Raw genomic sequence first — 22,564 nt, forward strand, 5'->3', positions numbered from 1 at the left:
GTCACTGCTCCCTAAATTTGTCCTGTGAAATCAATAGTCCTTTGGTAAATCATCCCCCAGCCTCTAAACATTTATATAATTTCTCATTGTCTTAGTTTTTTTTTTCCCTCTTTATCCATCAAACATGTATATGCTAATTATCTGAAGTACCCATAATGCTTGTAGTTGAGTGCTCTCTTACTGGTATCATGAAACTGAGTTGCTTAGCAATCCCATTGATCCAATTTTTGATAAATAAAAAATTTTTGTCTCCAACATTCAAATGTTCCCACAGAAGTGAGGTATTCACTCCAGCTTGTTGTCAAAAAATCTAAGTTCCCAAGTCTATATTATAGATCATTTTCTCTCCAAAACTGCCCAACTCCCACCTGAAAATTTATACATACATATGTATATGTATATGTATGTATGTATGTATGTATGTATTCATGCATGTGTATATATACACATTGCTAATATATTGTAATATGGACATATATACACATGTGTGTATCTGTGTTTGCATATGTATTAGCAGTGTACATCTGCATACGTGTATATGTCAGCATTGTATATATGTATGTGTATAGGTGTATATATATATATACTCACATATAATAGCAGTGCATATTAAAACAAAGTTCTTTTTCTATTTGTGTTAAGTATCAAAATGTTCATAATAGTAGTAATATCTTACATCCTTTGGCAATTAATATAAATATCTTCCTTGCATAAAACCATTTTTTCTGCCCTTACATTACTGCTATAACCAGCCTGACCCTGGGACCCCTCCAAACCCTATCCTTACTACCAGGTAGAAGTAAGGACTCATCACCATCTGTGCCACCCTCAATTTGCCCTGTCTAGACCTTGTTTGGGTTTCATTGTTTGTCCCCCTTGCATTTGACTGTGAACTCCTTTAGAACAGAGACTGTTTTCTTTCTTTGTATCCCCAGAATTTAGCACAGTGTCTGTCATATAGTTGGTACTAAAATACTTGCTGACTGACTTGCCTGATACCAGCCACCAATTCCTGGCCATAGACATTCCTTCGAGCCACAATCCTGGGGGAGTTGAATTACTCAACATTAGAGGAAGCATTAGCATAGAGCTGATCTGCATCAAACAATCCTTCTACCTCTGGTTCAGATAAGAGTGAAGTTCATTTCATGTCCACTCCAACCACCCCTTCTTCCATGTTTGTAAACTTGTTCCATCCACCTTTTCCTTCTTTCTACACTCATGGTGTGTGCCTTTCACCCTTCCTTCCTTTGCTCTTCTGAAAGTCCTCAAAACAGAACAAATCCACCCACCCCTCCAGGACCTCAATTTTTCTTACTTTATTCTCTAAATATCCTTTGGTTCAGAGCCCTAAGTTTCTGAAGACATACTTGTTTCTTCTCACCCTCTACCATCATACAACTCCTTCCCAATTACTCCTATACATTTATTTTTCTACGTTTCTCTGGATTTCTATGTTTCATTTCAACATTCCATTCATCTTTGGTCTTTTCATCAGAAATGTTTGAAAGTCTTCTGCTCCATTAAAGGACCATTTTTGCATGTAGGATTATACTCAACTTTACCAAGTAAGTTATTCTTGATTGTAAACCAACATTTTTTGCCTTTGAGAATATCGTATTTCAAGCTCTTCACTCTTTCATGGTGGTAGCTGTCAGATTTTATGTGATCCTGACTATGATTTCTTGATTCTTCAGCTGCTTCTTTGTGGATGTTTGCAATATATTTTCTTAAAAGTGGAGGCTCTAGATTTGGGCTATATGTTCCTGGGAGTTTTCAGTTTGGGATTTCTTTCAGGAGGTGATCTGTAGAATCTTTTTCTTTTTAATTTCCCCTTATAGTTCTAACAGATCTGGGGAGTTTTCATGTAATTCCTTGGAATAAAGCAGCCAGGTCTGTTTTTAAATCATAGTTTTCAAATAGTCCAAGGATTCTTAAATTATCTCTCCTTGGCCTGTTCTTCATGGCAGTTCTTTTTGATATCAAGTATCTTAATATCTTCTTCTATTTTTTAAAACTTTGATTTTGTTCTAATTTTTTTTGCAATCTCTTGAAGTTATTGATTTCTGTTTGATCTGTTGTATATTTTAGGGAGTCCATTACTGGATAAATTTTACCACTTTCTATTCTATGCTATTTATTTCCTTCCAAATTCTTTCTTCCAGAACTTTTATTTTAATTTTTACTTCTTGTTTTATTTTTTCTAAGTATCCAGGAAAGTCCATTTTTTTCCCTCTGGAGTCTCTATCTACAGTTTTTACAAAGACTCTCTCCTTCTTTTGAGGGATCTCTATATCTGCAGTAATATTTGTTACTGACCAGTGTTTTTCTTTGATATGCTCATCTTTCCAGCTGTAGTTCTAGAATTGGGGCTTGGTGCCAGTGCCAGGCTCTTCCTTGGCTGTAGATTTAGGTGGGATGGTCAGCCCTGTTTGGCCTAGCCGTGGGTCCCTTGGATTATTGCATGGACTCTAATTCCCAGGGTTAGGCCCTTGGAGATTCATAAAGTTAGATATTTATAGACCTCTCCGGTTTCTCAGGACAGAGTACTAGGGATATGTTGGCTGGTATATCTGCATTAGTTTTGGTCACTGTCTGCTACTGTACTCTGGATCATCCATGCTTTCTACCCTGAGCTTCCTGCTTATCCTAAGGCCTTCTCAGGGGAAGTCTTTTATTCTTGCTGCCTCCAGACTTAGAGCTTTGGAGGCAATATATATCCCATCTTTGGTTTTGCTGTTTGACACTAAACTTTCCTGGAATAGCAGCCCTTACAATAGCCTGTGGGCTTCTGGGTGATGTTTTGTGTACTGGTGTGAAAGAAATCACTTAATGTTGGTTCTCAGTGGGTTTCTTGATTATTTGGTGTGTTGCTAACTTCAAGGCTTTGTTGGAGAAGTCACACGGGACCTGAGCAGTCTACTTCCTGCTTAATCAGCCTTCTCAAGAAGAAGTCTGAATACAAGATGCCAAAAGGCAGAAGGTGTGGACTTAGAAACAAGAAAAACTTACCCTGAAAAGCTGAGTATAATTCTCCAAGGGTAGAAATGCATCTTTAATGGAATAGAAGACTTTCAAACATTTATGATGAAAATAACAAAGCTGAGTAGGAACTCTGAAATGCAAACACAACACTTCAAGAGAAACCTAGGAAAGTGAATTTATGTGAACAGCTGGAAAGGACTATATGATGATGCAGTCCTAAAATGTTTATATTGCAGGGGTTTTCTACCTGGAATACCACAAAGTGGTTCTTCAAAAATATTTTTATAATTGTATTTTGATGCAATTTATTTCCTTGTGATATTATGGTTTTATTTTAAGCACTTAAAAGCACTATTCTGAGAAGACCATGCACTTCATAAGACTACTGAGATGATGAAACAATCCCCCCCCCAAAAAAAGGATAAGAAGTTCTGTAATGTGAGAAAAAGATACAAATGTCCTTTCAGAATCTTAGTACTTTCAAAGAATCTTGAGGAAGTTCACTAAGAAAAAGTAAGTTTCTGGGAATATATTGTGTTCTGTTCTAGGAATCTTAACTTTTGAAAAGTAGAGAAGGTGGAAAGGAATACAGTAATGTAGAAAGGAGGAAGAAGGGAAAGGAATTTGCTTTAAGAGAGGTATATGAGAAGAAGCATATGTAAACATGGAATAAGGGGTAGTGGGTGTCAGATGAATTTCACTCACATAGGTACACAAGCTCTAAAATTCAAGAAAGTTGCAACAAAATTTAGGGTCTTAAAAATGCTTATGCACAAAAGCACAAGAGTTTTTTGAAGAAGGAGGAGGAGGAGGAGAAGGGGAAAGGGAAAGGGAAGGGGAAGGAAAAGGAGAAGAAGAAAGAAGGAGGAGAAGTGTAGATTCTAACATCAATGAGAATATTTGAGATCTTAGATACCATTGAAACTTACTGCAAAGAGATTAATGATTAAAGCATGTCTCTTGAAGGATCCTACATACCACCTGTAGGGAAATAGAAGCAGAAAGGAAATAGAAGAGTTTGAGAAATAGATCAGTGGCCTGGTACAGAGGGAGGATAGAGGAGTGATGGGGCACTTCTGTATCTGATTGCCTCTCCTTCTGCCTCTCTCTACCAAAAGCAGAATAGCTAATAATTTTATGACTTGCCTAATGGTGGCACAGTGGATAGAGCACTAGACCTGGAGTCAGGAAGACTCATCTTCATGAGCTTAAATCTGGCCTCAGACACTTACTAGCTGTGTGACCCTGAGCAAGTCACTTAACCCAGTTTGCCTCAGTTTCCTCCCTTACAAAATGAACTACAGAAGGAAATGGCAAACCAGTCCAGTATCTTTGCCAAGATGAGTCAGACATGATGAAATAATTGAACAATAACAAACAACAAGGCTTGAAATAAGAATTGCTCTTTCTGCTCTTTTAAGTTCAGCTGAAGTATAATAGACTTTTCTCAAGCCTCTTCTTTTCACCTTGATATTTTTGCCAAAGATTTTTATAAAAACGTGAATGGAAAAAAAGAGGAAAAAATAAAAGCATAGAGACCATGGTAATCAAATTTCCAGATGACACAAAACTGAGAAGGATAGCTAGAATACTAGGCAGCTAGATGGTGGAGTGGATGCACCTGGAAACAGGAAAACCTGAATCATAATCCTTCCTCAGAGATTTATTAGATGTGTGACTATGAGCAAATCATTTCAATTCTTTTTTTTCTGCTTTTTGGAGGAGAGAGGGCAGAGCCATTGGGGTTAAGTGACTTGCCCAAGGTCACATGGCTAGTAAGTGTTAAGTGTCTGAGGCCAGATTTGAACTCAGGTCCTCCTGACTCCAGTGCCGATGCTCTATTCACTGCGCCACCTAGCCACCCCCATTTCAATTCTTTAAACCTTAATTAATAATAGCTAGTTAATTATCATTATTCCTTTCCAGGTTTTAAAATTTTTGATTCACTAGAACATTGAAATACCTCTAGCGACATGAAGTTCAATTGGAAAAAAATGTAAAATCTCAAACATTAGGTAACTTTAATAGTCCAAGAAAGGGTAAGACTATAGTAGTCTGAAAAAGATCTAGGAGTTTTAATGTACTCTGAGCTTAAATCGAGCCAACATCGCTGACATTTTTTCAAAGGAAATTCTTGTTCAGGTAAGGGTTAGTCTAGTCACTGATCTTCCTTCTAACTTGAAAAAAAAAATTCTGGGATTTTATGAAAAACAGGAAATTGATACAAGATCATGCCCTATTCCCCAGTAGACAAGTGACCAAAGGACAATATATATATACAAAAATATTCACTGCAATCGTTTTCATAGTTTAAAAAAGGAAATAAAGGTGGTGTTCACCAAATGGGAAATTACTGAATAAATTGTGGAATATTAACATTATTGCATGATAAGAAATGATGAATATGAGGAGATCAAAGAGATATGGGAAGGTTTATATGAACTGGTATAAAGAAATCACAGGCAACAGAACAATCTGCAGAAAATCATACACAATATGCAACATCACAATTCAAATTGAAAATAACACTAAAAGATATTATTTGTATTAAAGGCAACAAACAATTCTGACCCCAGAGGACCAAAAATGATGCATGCTATCCTCCTGCTGGCAAAGAGGATACAGATGCAGAATATTGCACGATATACTGTCAGATGTGGTTACTGTGTTGCTTTGTTTTTCAACAAGAGAAGATTTTTATAGGCAGTGTTATTGTTGGTTCATAACTGTATTGCTAAAAATTAAAAAAAAAAACAATAGTTTTTAAAAGAAAATTTCCTAGCAAGCTGTAATGGGATATCTTGGAAGGTATTGAGCTCCCTCTAACAACTTTAAGTAGTATCCATATGATACCCGGTTTTGGATGTTGTAGTGAGTTTTCTTCTTCAGATATGGGTTAGGCTAAGTGTATGAAGTCACTTACAACACAGAATCCCTGGCATTAGGTCTGTGGTTATTTCCCAATAAATGAGAAGTAGTTCAGAGGGATGCTGTCATACAAAAGGAAACTAGGCTGAAGGTATGTAATTCAGATGAAGATTCTTTAAAGTTGAGTCTAATTTTTTTTATGATACTTCTTGTGGTACTTTTCTATGGTACTTCTAATAATCTGGGGACTGGCATCTTGAGATAACATAGATAGGCTTTTCTTTGGTAAAGAATGCTTAATCAGCCTTATGGAAGAGAAGGGTAGATAGAGAAGAGCAAAGAGGAAGATGAAAATAAAAAGAGGTAAGAAAGGAGCAGGTGAATGACCATTTCCAGCTGAAAATACGGTCCTGAAACGAGAAAAAGGAAATGACTTCACATGAAAACCAGAGACATAACTATAAAGATCAAACAAGATTAAAAAAGTAAGAGATGCTAGGTCTGTTCTGCTTTTGTTTTTAAGAACAGAACATTTCACCAAAATAAATGTATTAGATGGGGGGCAAAGTCAAGATGGCAGAGTAGAAGCAGGACCTCCCTAATGCTCCAGCTTCCACCTTCCCCAATCCATGTAAAAGGGGACTCTGAACAAACTTTGGAGCTGCAGAACCCACAAAATTACACAGAGAAGCTAACCTCCCACTGAGGACAGTCCGGCAGGCCATCAGGAATCTGCCAGCACAGCGCTCTGGGAGCCGAGCCCAGGCCCACGCCAAGGCTTTAGCCCCAGGGTGGAGCTGAACAGCCATAGGCCAGAGGGACTCCAGATCAGCAGCAGCTGTGGCTGTTTCCAGATTTATCAACACATAGATGTGAAGGACAAAGTGAGACGTCAGTGCAGTCTGGACTTTGGGACCCAGTAAGTGGGAGTGCATAGCTTTTGCCCCTGGGGTGAGAAGCCACTGAGACCCCTGCACAGCAAGCCAACATCATGTGGCAGCTTCAGCTCCTGGCCTGCAGAGTGTAGGGGGACCATGCACCAGTCTGAGGGGTAATCGCTCTTGCTTTAACCTTCTTGGATCTGGATTGCAGTCTAGGGTGGAGGTCCTGGGGTGTGTGTCCAGCTTGCCAGAGCATGGGGAGACATCAGAGAGGGCACCCATCTAATACCTCTGGCAGCTGAGAAAACCTCAGCATTTGGGATGAAAGCTCCCCTGTCTGGTGGCAGAGTCCTACTGTGGCAAAAAGTCCAGGGGTCAAGTGAATGAGGGGTGACATGACCAGGCAAAGGAAACAAAGCAGACAGAAGATTCCAACATTAGACTCCTATTTGGGGGACAAAAAGGAGCAAAGCATGGAACAAAGGAGGAAAACAGTGAAGTCAGAACTCCTGCACCAAAAGCTTCAAAGGAAAATACGAGCTGATTACAGGCCATAGAGGACCTTAAGAAGCAGATAAGAGAAGTGGAGGAAAAATTGGGAAGAGAAATGAGAACAATGCAAGAAAATTATGAAATGAGAGTCAACAGCCTGACTGAAGAAAATAATACCTTAAAAAACAGAGTGACTCAAATGGCAAAAGAGGCTCAAAAAGGCAATGAGGAGAAGAATGCCTTAAAAAGCTGAATTTGCCAGATGGAAAAAGAATCTCAAAAGCTCAATGAGAAGAATCATTGCTTCAGAATTAGATTGGAGCAAATGGAAGCTAATGACTTTATGAGAAATCAAGATGCTGTTAAACAGATCCAAACAAATGAAAGAATAGAAAGCAATGTGAAATATCTCATGGGAAAAACCACTGACCTGGAAAATAGATCCAGGAGAGATAATTTAAAAATTATTGGACTACCTGAAAGCCATGATCAAAGTAAGAACCTAGAAATCATCCTCCAGGAAGTTCTCAAAGAAAACTGCCCTGATGTTTTAGAACCAGAGGGCAAAATAGAGGTTGAAAGACTCCACCAACTACCTCCTGAAAAAGATCCCAAAAAGAAAACTCCTAGGAATATTATAGCCACCTTCCAGAATTCCCAGATTAAGGAGAGAATATTATAAGCAACCAGGAAGAAACAATTTCAATATTGTGCAAACACAATCAGGATAACCCAGGATCTGGCAGCTTCTACACTGAGGGATTGAAGGGCTTGGAATATGATATTTCAGAGGTGAAAGGAGCTGGGATTAAAACGAAGAGTCACCTACCCAGCAAAACTGAGTATCATGTTTCAGGGGAAAATATGGTCATTCAGTGGAATAGAGGACTTTCAAGCATTCTTATTGAAAAAACCAGAGTTGAATAGAAAATTTGACATTCAGATACAAGAAGCAAGAGAAGCATGAGAAGGTAAACAGGGAAAAGAAATCATAAGGTAATTATTAAAGTTGAACTATTAACATTCCTACATGGAAAAACAATAATTGTAACTTATGAAACTTTTCTCAGTAGATGAAGGGAATAGAAATATATATATATATATATATATATATATATGTGTGTGTGTGTGTGTGTGTGTGTGTGTGTGTGTCTATATATGAGGGTATATGGGCATATGAATACATATGTGAATGTGTGTATATATGTTTACAGGTATACATAGATAGAGGGCACAGGACCAATTTAACGAGAAGGGATGATACTTAAAAGGTGAAATTAAGAGGTTAGAGAGCAATATAATGAGAGGAGATGGGGAGAGGCAGAATGGGGTAAACTATATCATATAAAAGAGGCAAGGGAAAATGGTTATAATGGAGGGGGAGAATAGGAAGGCAAAAGGGAATGGGTCAACCTTATTCCCATTGAATTTGGCTTGAGGAGGGAGTGAAAAGACATACTAGATAGAGTATCTCACCCTCCAGGAGAGTAGGGGGGAAGGGAATGAGAGGGGGATGATGGAAGGGAAGGCAGGCTGGGGGGAGAGAAGTTGGAAGCACCCACTTTTGAAAAGGGACAAGATCAAAGCAGAGAATAGAACAAGTGGGAGGTGGGATAGGAGGGAGGGAAATATAGTCAGTCTTTTACAATATATCTACTATGTTATTGTTTTGCATTAGCCACACATGTACAACATATACTGAACTGCTTATCTTCCCAGTAAAGGTGGGTGACAAGGGAGGAAGGGAATGAATCTAGAATTCAAAATTTTAAAATCAAATATTCAAATATATATACAATATTATTAATACTATTTTACATGTAATTGGGAAATAAGATATACAGGTACTGGGACATAGAGATCCACTGGAAAAGTCGAAAGGGGTATGGGAGAAAATATAGGAGAGAGCAGATTGGAGGAAGGGATATCCTGTGGGACTGCTATTTTGGGGCGGTGGGTAGAGGACAAATGGGGAGAAAATTGGTAACTCAAAATCTGGCAGAAATGAATTATGTAAATGAGAAGTTAATAAAGCATTTGAAAAATAAGAAAATATATAAAAAAATTTTTTAAAAAGATGTATTAGATGTCTACTGTGCGCAAGGTGCTTGGGATACAAATAAGACCATAGATTTAAAGCTTAAAGAAACCTAGGACATCTTGTCCAAACCCCTTATTTCATAACCAACCTTAAATGAGTTATCCTAGGTCATATAGATTATTAAGGGATAATACATGTAGACAAAAAATTAGAAGACAAGCCATAAGTTGAGCTATGTATAGAAGTGATCACAGTGGCATGAGAGAGATCAGAGGAGATCAATTTTAGTTGATGGGCTAATAAAAGGTTTCATGGGTGAAGAGCTGGTAACATAGTCAGAATGAGAGATAACTGGTGCATTGTGTACTCTACTGGCATTCTTGTGGTGTCTGGAAAAATTAAAGGTGCCCAATGCATTGGATGGACCCCCTGTGATGAAGTTATGAAAAATGCAGACAAGAGTCCCACAAAATGGGCAAGCACAGACAGGCTAGAATCTGCATTGTTATAAATATATATGTATGTTATAATATATATTTATAATGATATATTACAATGATATAACTTTATCATTATAATATATAATTTTATATATAATATATATTGTGTGGGGCTCTATGTATGATATATATCTGTGACCTTTGATGAGGTCACAGATCTACTTCAATATTAGAATAATGCAAAGAAAAGTCATTTTCGCATTGAACATACAGATAACCATGAGGAAACATTCTATTGTATTTAAATCACCTGGATAATTTCAATAATTCTCTACTTCACTTTCCCAAACTGCATTGCACTTTTGGCTCACCCAATGTACTGTCAGTGTACATTTAAGTAAGATGACCATGTAAATACTTCACATCTTGTGAAAATAGTGACTTTAGTATGTTTAACATGTTTTATTAGTTCAATGTTATATAAAATGTACCTTTTACTGAAGCCGTCCTTGTACAGTTGTATAAAATAGCTAGCTCGCCAAATGTTGTCCACATCGGGATGGATGATAGAAGCTTGTTCCCTTGGAATACCTCTACTCTTCCCTCTAAAATTGTTAAGCACAATTTTAGAAGATGAATACAATAAAATCAAGCTGGATTACATAAACTAAATGAGGAAGTGAATAAAAAAGCACACAGATAAAAATAAATAACAAAGAGTTTTATATAACAAAGCTCCTTTCATATTCTGATGTATGGAAGAAATTAACAAGGTTTTGCTAATCTGCTTAAAATTAATTATCTACAATTTAAAATTATGTAATGAATGCCTAAACATCAATCAACAGACTCTTTGATTTTCTTAATGTGGATATGGTACTGAACCTAGAATCAACAAGACATGAGTTCAAATCCTGCTTCAGAAAGTAACTAGCTGTATAACCTTGGGCAAATCACTTAACCTGTCTGCCTCTATTGCCTCATCTGAAAAAAAAGGGTATAATAATAACACCTGCCTCCTGAAGTTGTAAAGTTAAAATGAAATATTTGTAGTGCATTTTGTAAACCTTATATAAATCATTATATAAATGAAGTAATGTAAATTATCTCACACAATTCATCATCCTGATAGTGGTTGTGGAAAACCTAAATAATAAGGCAACCATCACCAACAGTAATATCAACAACAAAATAACCCTAACACAAAAATTATCTAGTTTAGTGGAGGAAAGGCAATATACAACATATCCCTCTTTCCCTACTGAATTCAAAAGAATTTAATTTCATTTTTCCTTAATTCATTACACAGATGCTGGATAACTTCTGAGTCATGATTTGGGATATGTATTTTAAGCAAAAATGCATTTATTTAAACTGAATGTCATCACAACAAAAATCATCAGATCATTCTGTAGAATTTGTTAAAATGGGATCTTGCTTGAATTTCATCGTTCTCTTCCTACCAGAGATTTTGGATCACACTAATCAGAATGTGTATCTGATTGGAAGTCAGCTGGGAATGAAACTTAACCTTGTCACTAATTGGCTGTCTGATTTAAGGCAAATCAGTTAAATCCCTCCTTCCTCAGCCCAAATATAAAGTGAGGATACTACTTTCGGATCTTGGGCTTGGAAGAGGTCTTACAGTCTCTGTAGTTCACTACATTTAACTCATTTAACCTCCAGGAAACTGCGACACAGAAAGATGAAGAGCCAAACCCAAGGTCATACAGTCAATAAGTCACAGACACAGGATTAACCACCTAGACCTCTAGCTACAAATCTCATACTCTTTGAATGATACTAAACTCTCATTAGATTTGTGAGATCAAATGAAATAATCCGTTGGTGACTCTAAAATCTCTCCCCATACCTGATCCCCTCTACAAAAACAAACAAACAAACAAACAAAAAAGCCCAGCAATATTGAAGTGAACATTTACACTATTTTAAAAGCACTTTTTTTTGCTTTTTGGAGGGCAACTGGGATTAAGTGACTTGCCCAAGGTCACACAGCTAGTTTTTGTATGTGTTAAGTGTCTGAGGTTGGATTTGAACTCAGGTCCTCCTGACTCCAGGGCTGGTGCTCTATTCACTGCTCCACCTAGCCTCCCCTAAAAGCACTTTCTTCATAATAACCATTAAAGGCAGGTAGTGTGGGAATTATTATTCCCTTTTTAAAATTTAGGAATATGAGAATCAAAGAGTGATCACCCATTGCTTCTGTTTAGAAACCTCCAGCAATGAAAACTAATCATCTCTCAATTCAACCTATTCTACTTTGGGATAATTCTAATAACTAAGCAGCTTTTCTTTTAAACTGTAACTTATCATTTCAATGCAGAGTGAATTACAAAGTGTTAGAGATAAAGAGATCTTCAGGAGAGAGAAATAAAATGAGATTGCCAGTCTCCAAAAACTGAGCCATAATGAAACTGCTTATGTACAGGTAACCAGACCAGTACTTTATAGGATTTGGCATTGGGAAGGGCTTAGAGATAATTTTGTCTACCCCTCAGTTGTTATATGAGACAGCCAAGTGACATGCTCAAGGTCACCGTGACAGTACATAGAAGAATTTGGGGTGTGTTGGGGAAGGAGGGGGGTGGATTCAGGTCCTCTGACTGCAGCAATTCAGGACTTTCCACTGTAACCTCCAGGGGATGTAATAGCCAAAAAGGGATCCATAAGAGACATGAAGAGTGATATTCCATGAACAAATGGAATGGCTTTTACAGCAATACTTAGACAACTGATCTGTTCACATAATCAAAGTACAGAATCAGTCTTCTATGAGATATGAATAGGAATATATGTACATATATACATGCATGTGTATACAAGTTCATTACATATATACGTCTATATTGAGTATATGAATACTTATCACATGTTTGAGACTAAAACATGTCGTCTTGACTTATAGCCTCATGGACCAAGCCCAGTCAAATCATTTTTTGTATTATTCAAATCAGAGAATAGCATAAATAAAAAGTCAACAGCCTGAAATAATTCTTTCATCACTCCAATCTTGGAAGCCTAGTTTGGTACCTTTTACTCAAATGGCCAAACTGGGGCTAGTTTCAAACTTTGGCAAGCAAAGGGTTGAATAAATACTTATGATTCATCTTCATTTGGGAATCGCTCCCTTTTTAGCTTCTATTTCCAAATCCAGTGGTATTCACTGTCTTCCTAATCTTCCACAAAGGAGTATGGGACAGGAAGGGAAATATTTTAGTGGTTTATAAAAAGGATTGAAGAGCTCTAATCCTGCCACATTTCACTGCATTTGTCTATGTATGGATTGGTTTCAACTTCTCATTCAAAAGACTAGTAATTTTCTTTGGAGTATATTAAAAATGGTTTATTTTAGTTCAAGAAAGTCAACATCAGAATTTCAATATTAGTTGCAGTACTACAGGTCAAATTGTCTTTCTTTTAACGAGAAGGAAATAAGCAATGCTGATATTTCTGGGTTGTAATGCAGGTTTTATGTATTACTATTTCCTAACCTCAAGGCAGCTAGGTAACTCCATAGAGAGCTAGGTCATGAAGTCAGGAAGATTCTTTTTCATTAGCTCAAATCTGGCCTCAGACACTTACTAGCTGTGTGACCCTGGGCAACTCACTTAATAATGCTGTTTGCCTCAGTTTCCTCATCTGTAAAATGAGCTGGAGAAGGAAATTGTAAGCCAGTCCAATATCTTTGCCATGAAAACACCATATGGGGCCACAAAGAGTCAGACACAATTGAAAATGACTAAACAACAAAAAAATTGCTAACTTCAGACAAATTAATGAAATTTAAAAAAAATTCTGATAAACATCAAAATACAGCCAACAACATTATTGTTGTTTATAAGGATCAGGAGCCTAATTAGTCAAAGACTCACCTGCCAATACAAAAATATGATTTCCCGGTTCTCCTTGCTTAATAATATAACTGCCTTGTGGGTAGCTTCTTCCATACATACATTCCACCATATCTTTGATCTGCTGAGGGTCCAGTCTCTTCAAAAACTGATTTTTATTCAGGGCATCTGTGATGAGCTTCTTGTCACTGGTGTTATGCAAAAGAAATGTTAGTTTGCAGGAAATAAAGAACAAGGTCACCTTTCATATCACTTTTACTTGAATTTTTCTGTTTGGCTGCCAACAGAGAGGACCACAGAATTAGACTGTACAGGATTTTAGGATCTATGTATTACAACCCCCTCAGTTTAAATATAAGGAAAACTATGGCCCCAAAAGTTTAGGTTAAGTGACTTTCCCAAGGTCATAGGTACTAAATAATAGAGCTAAGATTTGAACCCAAGCCTCCCAACTCTTTCCACAATACTATTCGACTTTGCAGATGAGAAATTTCTGCCAATGTATTTCCATTGAAATGACATATAATGTCACTGGCGGCTTTCAAAGATTAACAAAGCACTTCATCCATAGAATTATGGTGCTTAAATTTTTTTTGGAAGACTGCTGGAAAAGCTTGTATGTAATTTTGTTATTTTTGTTTTTAAAGAAATATTACTGATTGACACTCGAAATTATCTTTTCCAAGATTTCTTCTTTCTAAGATCTTCCAAACACTACAGATGAATATTTGTTTTTCAGCATAGAAAATTGAAATATCACTGACTACTTAAATTACTTTTCCCAGTATACATGGTAGGTAAAGAAAGGAAGGAAGGAAGGAAGGAAGCAAGGCAAGGAAGCAAAGAAAGGAAAGAAGGAAAAAAAGAAGGAAGGAAACATTTATTAAGCCCCAGTATGTACCAGACACTGTTCTAAGGACTTTATAAATATTATTTCATTTGATCCTCACAACAACCCTAGAAGGGAGGTGTTATTATTACTCTCATTTTGCATTTTAGGAAACTGAGACAGAGAATTTAAGTGACTTGCTCAGGGTCATACAGCTATTGTCTGAGACCAGACTTGAACTCGGGTCTTCCTGACTCCAGGCCCAGCATTACATTCACTGTGCCAGGGCAGAAAGGTTTGCCAAAGTATTTATTCTAGGCTTTGCTTTTATCTCTACCCACATTTTCACTCTAAGCATAGTCACAGATGGGTAAGTTAAGACCTTCCCTAGTCTCCTCTCTTTTGAAGGGTCTTTAAAATTATGTTTATTTGACTTCTTTTCCATTTAAATATTATTTTACTTCTGGAAAGCATCTTAAGGACCAACCCTTTTCACAAAGGAGATATTTTGCCAATGTTAATTATTACAGAATACCAGCTTTGGAAGGGAAATCAGAAGCCATAGAGATACTGAGTAAGAATCATTTCTACAACATATCCTTCAGGACATCAATAAGCCCTCATTACACACACTATCTGATGGGGCTGGGTCAAGGCTATAGTATTGTCACCCAGACACATGCAAAGATATACAGCTGGCAAGGCTCTGATCAACAGGGCTAGAATCAGACTTCACTCTTAATCAGACTGTGTATGGTATATGACAAGTTTAAAGGAACACAGACTGATCCATCTTAGGTCAGCACTAGGAACAGGAGAACACACTTAACAACCAAACAAGGCTCTGACAGTCAGACAGAGTGCCTGGCCATAACCCAAAGTCTCAATTTAGTTAGTAAGGCTAGAAGAATGAGTAAACAAAGTGATAACAAAGATTTCCATCATCCATAGCTATTATGATGCCAGCAGCATCCAAGATATAAAAATAGAAGATAGCAAAATCCACAAGCAAAACTCTACTATAAGGTCAACTAGAATTGCTAGAGGAAATGAAGTAATGGAGCTTTTTAAGAGGTATAAAATAAGGAAATAAGACTTCATGAAAGAACTAGAAAAGAAATGAGGAGGGTAGAACCAAGATGGTAAAATAGTAGAAGGAAGTACAGATGAGCTCTCATACACAATTCCATCATAGAGATCTAGAAATGCATCAGACAAGGCACCTGATGGAGAATTTTTAAAAATATAAATAAGTAGCAACAAAAGAAAATCGAATTGAGTACTTTTTCTAGCAGGAATTGGCAAAGGAAAACAAGAAGGTTTGTAGAACCTGGTGATGGGGTCCAGATGGAATGACCTCACAGAGAATTAGAATGTGGAAAATAAAAGATGACCAATGTTGTAAACCAGAGCACTCAGAAGTCCCAGGCACACAGAGAGGAGTCTGGCCTCATGCAGGTTGCAGAAACAGGTGCCAACTAGAAGCTCTGTGGCTCATTACCCAATCCCAGGGTCAGTGTAGGCTCAAAGAGGGTCGTATACCTAGTGATGACTTTCCAGAGAGATGGACCCAAGCAATAGCTAAGTGGCTCTGGTCCCAGGATCAGGGGCTCAGCTCCAGCCCCAAGTCTGGTCAGAAGCCTGCCATGGGACAGCCAGAGCAGGAGGCCCAGACCAGCAAAGCTTTCCAGCTGTACAATGATGGCTCAGTCCAGTAGAAGTCTACTGACACGCCAATCAGGGGCAAGCTCACAAGTGTGTTCCTGACCAAACACAAGTGAGGAATTGCAAAGTGAAGAGCAGGGGGTCAGTGTTCAAACTTTGCCCTAGATAAGATCGCTTAAGAAGGAAGGAAAGTTTGCAGGTCCCAAATCTGAGCTGTCTGTGAGATCCTAGGATAACATAACAATCAACACATCAAGAAAATAGCAATAGAACCAAGGAGACATACGTTCAACCCAGTCGTTCCTTCCAGAAATGTGCAGAGACCAACTCTAATATGAAGTCTGAAGTTAAGTGGGCTGGAAGAATTTTTAAAAAAAGACACCCATAATACAGGACTATTTGAAGACATTGAGAGAAGGATGCTGAAGACACAAACTTTAAAAAAAAAAGAGAGAGAGAGAATGACCCCAAAGCATCTATAAACAAATCCTCAATAACAACAAAATGGCATCTTGGGCACAAGTTTTGCTAGAATTTTGAAGACACAAGGCAAGAGGTTTTTAAAAAGCATTTAAGAGGTTTTTACAAATTAAATAAGATACTAGGGAGTTAAAAAAAAAAAGGTGGAAAAGAGAGAAGGCAACTTTTTTCTAATGGAAAAATATTTTTAATTTGAACTTTTTAAAAATGAGTCAAAAGTGAACAAAAAAAAGTTGAGACCACGCTGAAAGATCCTTCAGTCAAGTTTTCAATGGTTAAAATTCCTCTGTTCACATTAATTACTGAGAATTTCCTCATGTTCACCCTACACAGTTCCTAGCCCCCTGGGCCTGGGAAAAATGCATAGGAAAAATATGAAAATAACACAGACTTTGGTGTGAAGAAGAGAAGGAATAAGAAAGCAATTCAAAAGTTTCATGCCTTCAGTAAATTGTTAGTGAAGAAGGAAGCATGCAATTGGGCTGGCTAACCCACTAGCCCTTGGTTAGCAACAAGTCCTGGGATGAGATGTACTAAATGACTTCACACCATTAAACCTAAGAAATCTCTGCCAAAAATATGTAGTGATGTCAGAGAATCATTTCTTTTTTTATTTAATAAGCATTTCACATGACTGGAGCAGAAATCCAGCAGGAGAGGAAGAACTCAGTAGAATAACTAGCTCAGGGTAAAATGAATCATTGGAGTATATGTTGCTGAAGCCAGGGACATGGGACTTGAAGTAAATATCTATGTACCCCACACAGAGGAAAAAAATATATAACTTTCTATATTGAAACCACAAAGGTCTGAGTTCAGCTCACCCATTAGTGAGGGCAGCAGATGGAAATCATAGAACACTGGTCACCAAAAGTCAGAAATTGTGAGAAGGAAATTAATAGAACATTATACATGACATAGTCTGTGAGTCTTAACCAATGGCAAGAATGACATCCCTGACCAATTACTATCCAATCTTCCAAAAATATGAGAGGAGACAGGGAATTCACTAGTTCCTGCAATCATACTTCAGATGGAATCTGATCACAGCAAAGTACAGAAGGACCGTGATAACCTGTGATCTGAACACTATACTTTTAGTAACAGGACCTAACATTATAATTGAGTTTTTTGTTTGTTTGTTTTTAAGTGGCTGAATCACACTCTATATGGTAAGTTTGTTATTACCTAGAATCCCTTAGCTCTTTTTACTTAAACTATTGCCAAGCCATTTTTTTTCTCTACTTCAGACTTGCTTGATTGAATTTTTGGATCTAGTTACAGAATTTTACACATCCCATAGTATACTTCATATTGTTGGTTTTGTCCTAATAATTAGGCAATTAATTCTTCATTCCATTGTTTATTTTTTAATAATCATTTACAGCTGTCAACTGAAAAAAAGTTATTTGAAAATTTGATGGTTATGACCTCCCTTCTTTACTAAGAATATTAAGTATACTGTCAGACTTGGTTAATGCATTACTTTTGTTAAACTGATTTTTTTTCTCTTTCTTCTTTTTTATTTTTTGCTACAATGTTCCCTGGGGAGGGGAGAGTGAGAGAAATATTCAGAAATAAAATATAATTTTCATTTAAAAAATAAATGAGAGTATTTGAGGAACGTTTTAGAAGGGGGATTAACAACATAGTACAAAAATGTACAAAACCTTATCCGACTAACAAATTCTTTTAAAATTAGAATGGGACAAACGGAAGTTAATGATGCAAGGGAAAAACAAGAAATATTAAAACAAAGTCAAAAATTGGAAAAAATAGAAGAAAATATAGGGTATCTCATTTTAAAAAAATATTTAGAAAATAGAAAAAGGGGAAATAATTGAAGAATCTTTGGGCTACCTGAAAACCATGACCAAAAGCACACATATCATCTCAAAGTTCATAAAAGAAAATCACCCAAATTTCTTAGACCCAGAAGTCAAAGTGAAATAGAACCTATTAGTCACCTCCTAAAAGAAAACTACAGAATTGAAAATAACCAGGAACATCATAGTCAAAATCCAGAGGATCCCAAGTTAAAGGCAAAATGCTACCAAAACAAGGGAAAAAAGAGTACAAATATTAAGGAACCACATTCAGGTAACACAGGTTTTTGTAGCCACCACTACAAAGAAGAGGAAAGTCTGAAATACAAAATTCCAAAAGGCAAATGTAGATTTAAAACCAAAAAATTACTTACCCAGAAAATCTGAGTGTAATCCTACAGAGGACAAATGGACTTTTAAAAAAATAGAGTACTTCCAAGAATTACTGATGAAAAGGTCAAGTTGTATAGAAGCTTTGAAATACAAATACAATTTTCAAGAGAAATATAAAAAGGTAGGTATGAATAAGCAATTGAGAGTTGAATACATAAGGAAGGGGAAGCTACATTCTAACAGGGAGCAATGATACAAGAGTCCCCTCAAAAGCCAAATGCCATCACGGGGCATTTAGGTAGTTAAATAAGTCAGAGGACCCAGGAATACTTTTGTTATGTTTTGATGATCTTAAGAGAAAAAAGGAAAGAGATGAAAAAAGAAATACACTAGGGAAAGGGGAGGGTGGGAAAGAAGGGAAGGTTTTCAAGTAGAAGATTATGGAAACAAAAAGAAAAGGGTGAGGAAAGCAGGCACGTTTCAATTCCATTTAGATGTGAATTGGTCAAAAGAAGGTAGAAAACAGAGTTTGTTGTATAAATACATTCAGTTCAGCAAAGAAACAAGAAAGAACAGGGAGAAAGGAAGGGACAGAATAAGAAGGAGGGTAGGCTCAAAGAGGATTTAGTTATATACAAAAGAAACCCTAACCTTGGTGGGTAGATCATGGAAAGGAGTTTAAATGGGTTGTGATTGGAGTCTAAGTGAGAGGAAGAGAAGAGGTGCAGTGGACTGGAAGCTGACAGCATGGAGCCTAGAAAATAGCTGCTGAACACTCTCCTTTCTCATCACCATTCCCCTTCTTTGTTAGGAGGAGGGACAAGAGCAAAGACAAAATAATATAAGAGAATGGGATGGAAGAAAATATACAATTAAAGTTAACTATGAATGGGATGAACTAACCCATAAAAAGGAACAGTTTAGCAGAAGGGATTAGGAAGCAGAATCCAATAATATTCTCTTGAAAAGTAAGACAATTGAAGAATAAAGAGTCACACAAAGGCAAGGTAAGGAAATAGAACAAAATCTCTTATACTTTAGCTCATAAAAGTAGGTGTAGCAATAATGAACTAAGAAAAGATAAAATCAAAACTAGGCCTAGTTAAAACAGATACAATTTTTTTTCAATATAATTTTCAATACAATAGATAAAATACAACAGGACTATTTTATCATGCTGAAAGATGATAGAGAATGAATTAATATCCACACTTAACATATATGCGCTGATGGCATAACAGCTAAATATTTAAGAGAAAAGCTAGGTCCTAGGGAGAAAATTAGGCATACAATTAAAATATCTAAAAACTCAATAAATATTTTAAAACCTCTATTGAATGCCAAAGTAGAAATTCTAAAATTTAAGAAGAGATTAACAAAGTTGAAAACTTCCTCAATGAACACCCCACATTTAAATAATAAATAACATTAGGAACTGACCTTTAAAAAAGAAATAGACAAATCTTTATATCTAATTTTTTTTAAGGAAAAAGAAACCCAAACTACTAAGAAAAATTAACAAGAAATGAAGAAATTCCATAAATTTAGGGCTGGTTCAATATAAGGGAAACTATGAACATAATTGATTACATCAATAACAAAATAAACAAAAATCATATGATCATATCAATAGATGCAGAAAAGGCTTTTGACAAAATACAACACTCAATCCTTTTAAAATCTTTTGAAAGCACAGGCATAAGTGCATTTTCCCTTAAAATAGTAAGAAGTATCTAGGTAAAACCATCTCTAAAGGGGATAAGCTAGAAGCCTTCCCAGTAAAATGGCCAGTAAAGCAGAGACACACATTATTACTATTATTCAACACTGTACTAGATATGCTAGCAATAAAAAAAGAAAAAAGAAATTGAAGGAAAAAGAATGGACAGTGGGGAAATTTAATCATCCTTTTTGCAGACGACATGATGGTAAGCCTGGAAAATCCTAAAGATTCAATCAAAAAATTAGTTGAAAGAATTTTAGCAAAGTAGCAAGCAATAACATAAAGCCACATAAATTATCAGTATTTTTCATATATCACCAACAAAGCCCTGCAAGGAGAGACAATAAAAGACATTTCATTTAAGATCACCATAGACAATTGTAACATACCTGAGAGTATACCTGCCAAGACAAAGCCATGAACTATGTGAACAGAATTATAAAACACATTTTATAAAAATAAAGTCAGATTTGAATAACTTGAGAAATATTAATTGTTTATGGGTGGCACAAGTCAATATAACAAAATGACAATCCTACCTAAACTACTTATTTAATGCCGTCCCAATTAAACTACAAAAAAATTATTTTATCGAGATAGAACAAAATAACATCAAAATTTATTTAGGACATACGTTCAAGAATGTCAAAGGAATTGATTTAAAAAAATATAAAGAAAGGAGGTCTAGCAATATCAGATCTTAAATTGTACTACAAGGCAGTAATTATCCAAACAAAATGGTGCTGGCTAAAAAATAAAATGGTGGATTAGTGAAATAGAGTAGACAAACAATACACAGTAGTAAATGATTATAGTAACCTCATGTTTGATAAATGCAAAGATCTAAGCTTTTGGAATAAGAACTCACATTTTGGTAAAAATTACTAGGAAAACTAGACAGTGGGCTGGCAGAAACTAGGCATGGACCAATATCATACCATTTGCCAAGATAAAATCAAAATGGATACATGACCTAGACAAAGGGAGATATCCTAAGCAAATCAGAGAAGCATGGAACATACTACCTATCAGATTTGTGGATAAGAAAAGAATTTATGAATAAACCAGAGATAGAGAGAATTTTGGAATATAAAACCAATAATTTTGATTACATTTAATTAAAAGGTTTTTGAACAAATAAAACCAACAGAGCCAAGAAAAGAAAAAAAAGCAGAAAATTGCAAGGAGGGGGTATGGGTAAATTGATAGCCAATTTCTCAGAAAAAGGCCTCATATCTCAAATATATAGAGAGCTGAGTCAAATTTATAATAATGACTTATTCCCCAATTGATAAATGATCAAAGGTTATGAACAGGCAGTTTTTAGAAAAAGAAATCAAAGCTATATATAGTGATATGAAAAAAATGTTCTAAATCATTATTGATTAGAGAAACGCAAATTAAAACAACTCAGAGGTACCATCTCACACCTATCAGATTGACTAAAGTTATAGAAGAGGAAAATGACAAATGCTGGAAGGGATGTGGAAAAATTGGGACACTAATACACTGTTAGTGGAATTGTGAACTGTTTTAATCATTTTGGAAAACAATTTTGAATTATGCTCAAAGAGTTTTGAAACTGTGTATACCCTTTGATCCATCAATACCAGTATTAGGTCTATTTCCCAAGGTCATCAGGGAAAAAAAGAAAACTCATATGTCCTAAAATATTTATAGCAGCTCTCTTTGTGGAGACAATGAATTATAAATTGAGTGGATATCCATCAAATGGGGAATGGCTGAATAAGTTGCGGTATGTGATTGTGATGAAATACTACTATACAGTAAAAAATGACAAGCAGGTTGGTTTTAGAAAGACATGGAAAGACTTCCATGAAACAATACAGAGTGAAACGAGCAGAACCAAGGGAACATTGTATATAGTAACAGCAATACTGTTCAAAGAGTAACTGTGAATGACTAAGCTATTCTGAGTAATATGAACATGCAAATCAACTATGAAGGACTTTGGAAGGAAAATGCTATCCACCTCCAGAGAAAGAACTGATATATGGAAGTATGTATGGTTCCACAAATATATGTGTGTATAGATATATATGCATACATACAGATAGATAGATAGATAGATAGATAGATAGATAGATAGATAGATAGATAGATAGATA

The 22,564-nt window shown here is 36.1% G+C and overlaps 1 protein-coding gene across 1 annotated transcript in view; it reads right to left on the bottom strand.

Annotated features, from left to right (window-relative positions):
- PRKG2 (protein kinase cGMP-dependent 2) overlaps nucleotides 1-22,564 on the bottom strand; it is a 117,155-nt gene that overhangs the window by 78,575 nt on the left and 16,016 nt on the right. The window contains exons 2-3 of the mRNA XM_069098304.1: nucleotides 13,601-13,767; nucleotides 10,199-10,312 (exon numbers count right to left, since the gene is read on the bottom strand). Of these exons, the coding sequence (XP_068954405.1) occupies nucleotides 10,199-10,312; nucleotides 13,601-13,767 (281 nt within the window). The remainder of the gene's footprint in view (nucleotides 1-10,198; nucleotides 10,313-13,600; nucleotides 13,768-22,564) is intronic.

Source organism: Petaurus breviceps, unplaced genomic scaffold (genome assembly GCF_028583685.1).
Source record: "Petaurus breviceps papuanus isolate PSGF00001 unplaced genomic scaffold, PetGlider_PUasm1.0 126, whole genome shotgun sequence".
Lineage (NCBI taxonomy): Eukaryota > Metazoa > Chordata > Mammalia > Diprotodontia > Petauridae > Petaurus > Petaurus breviceps.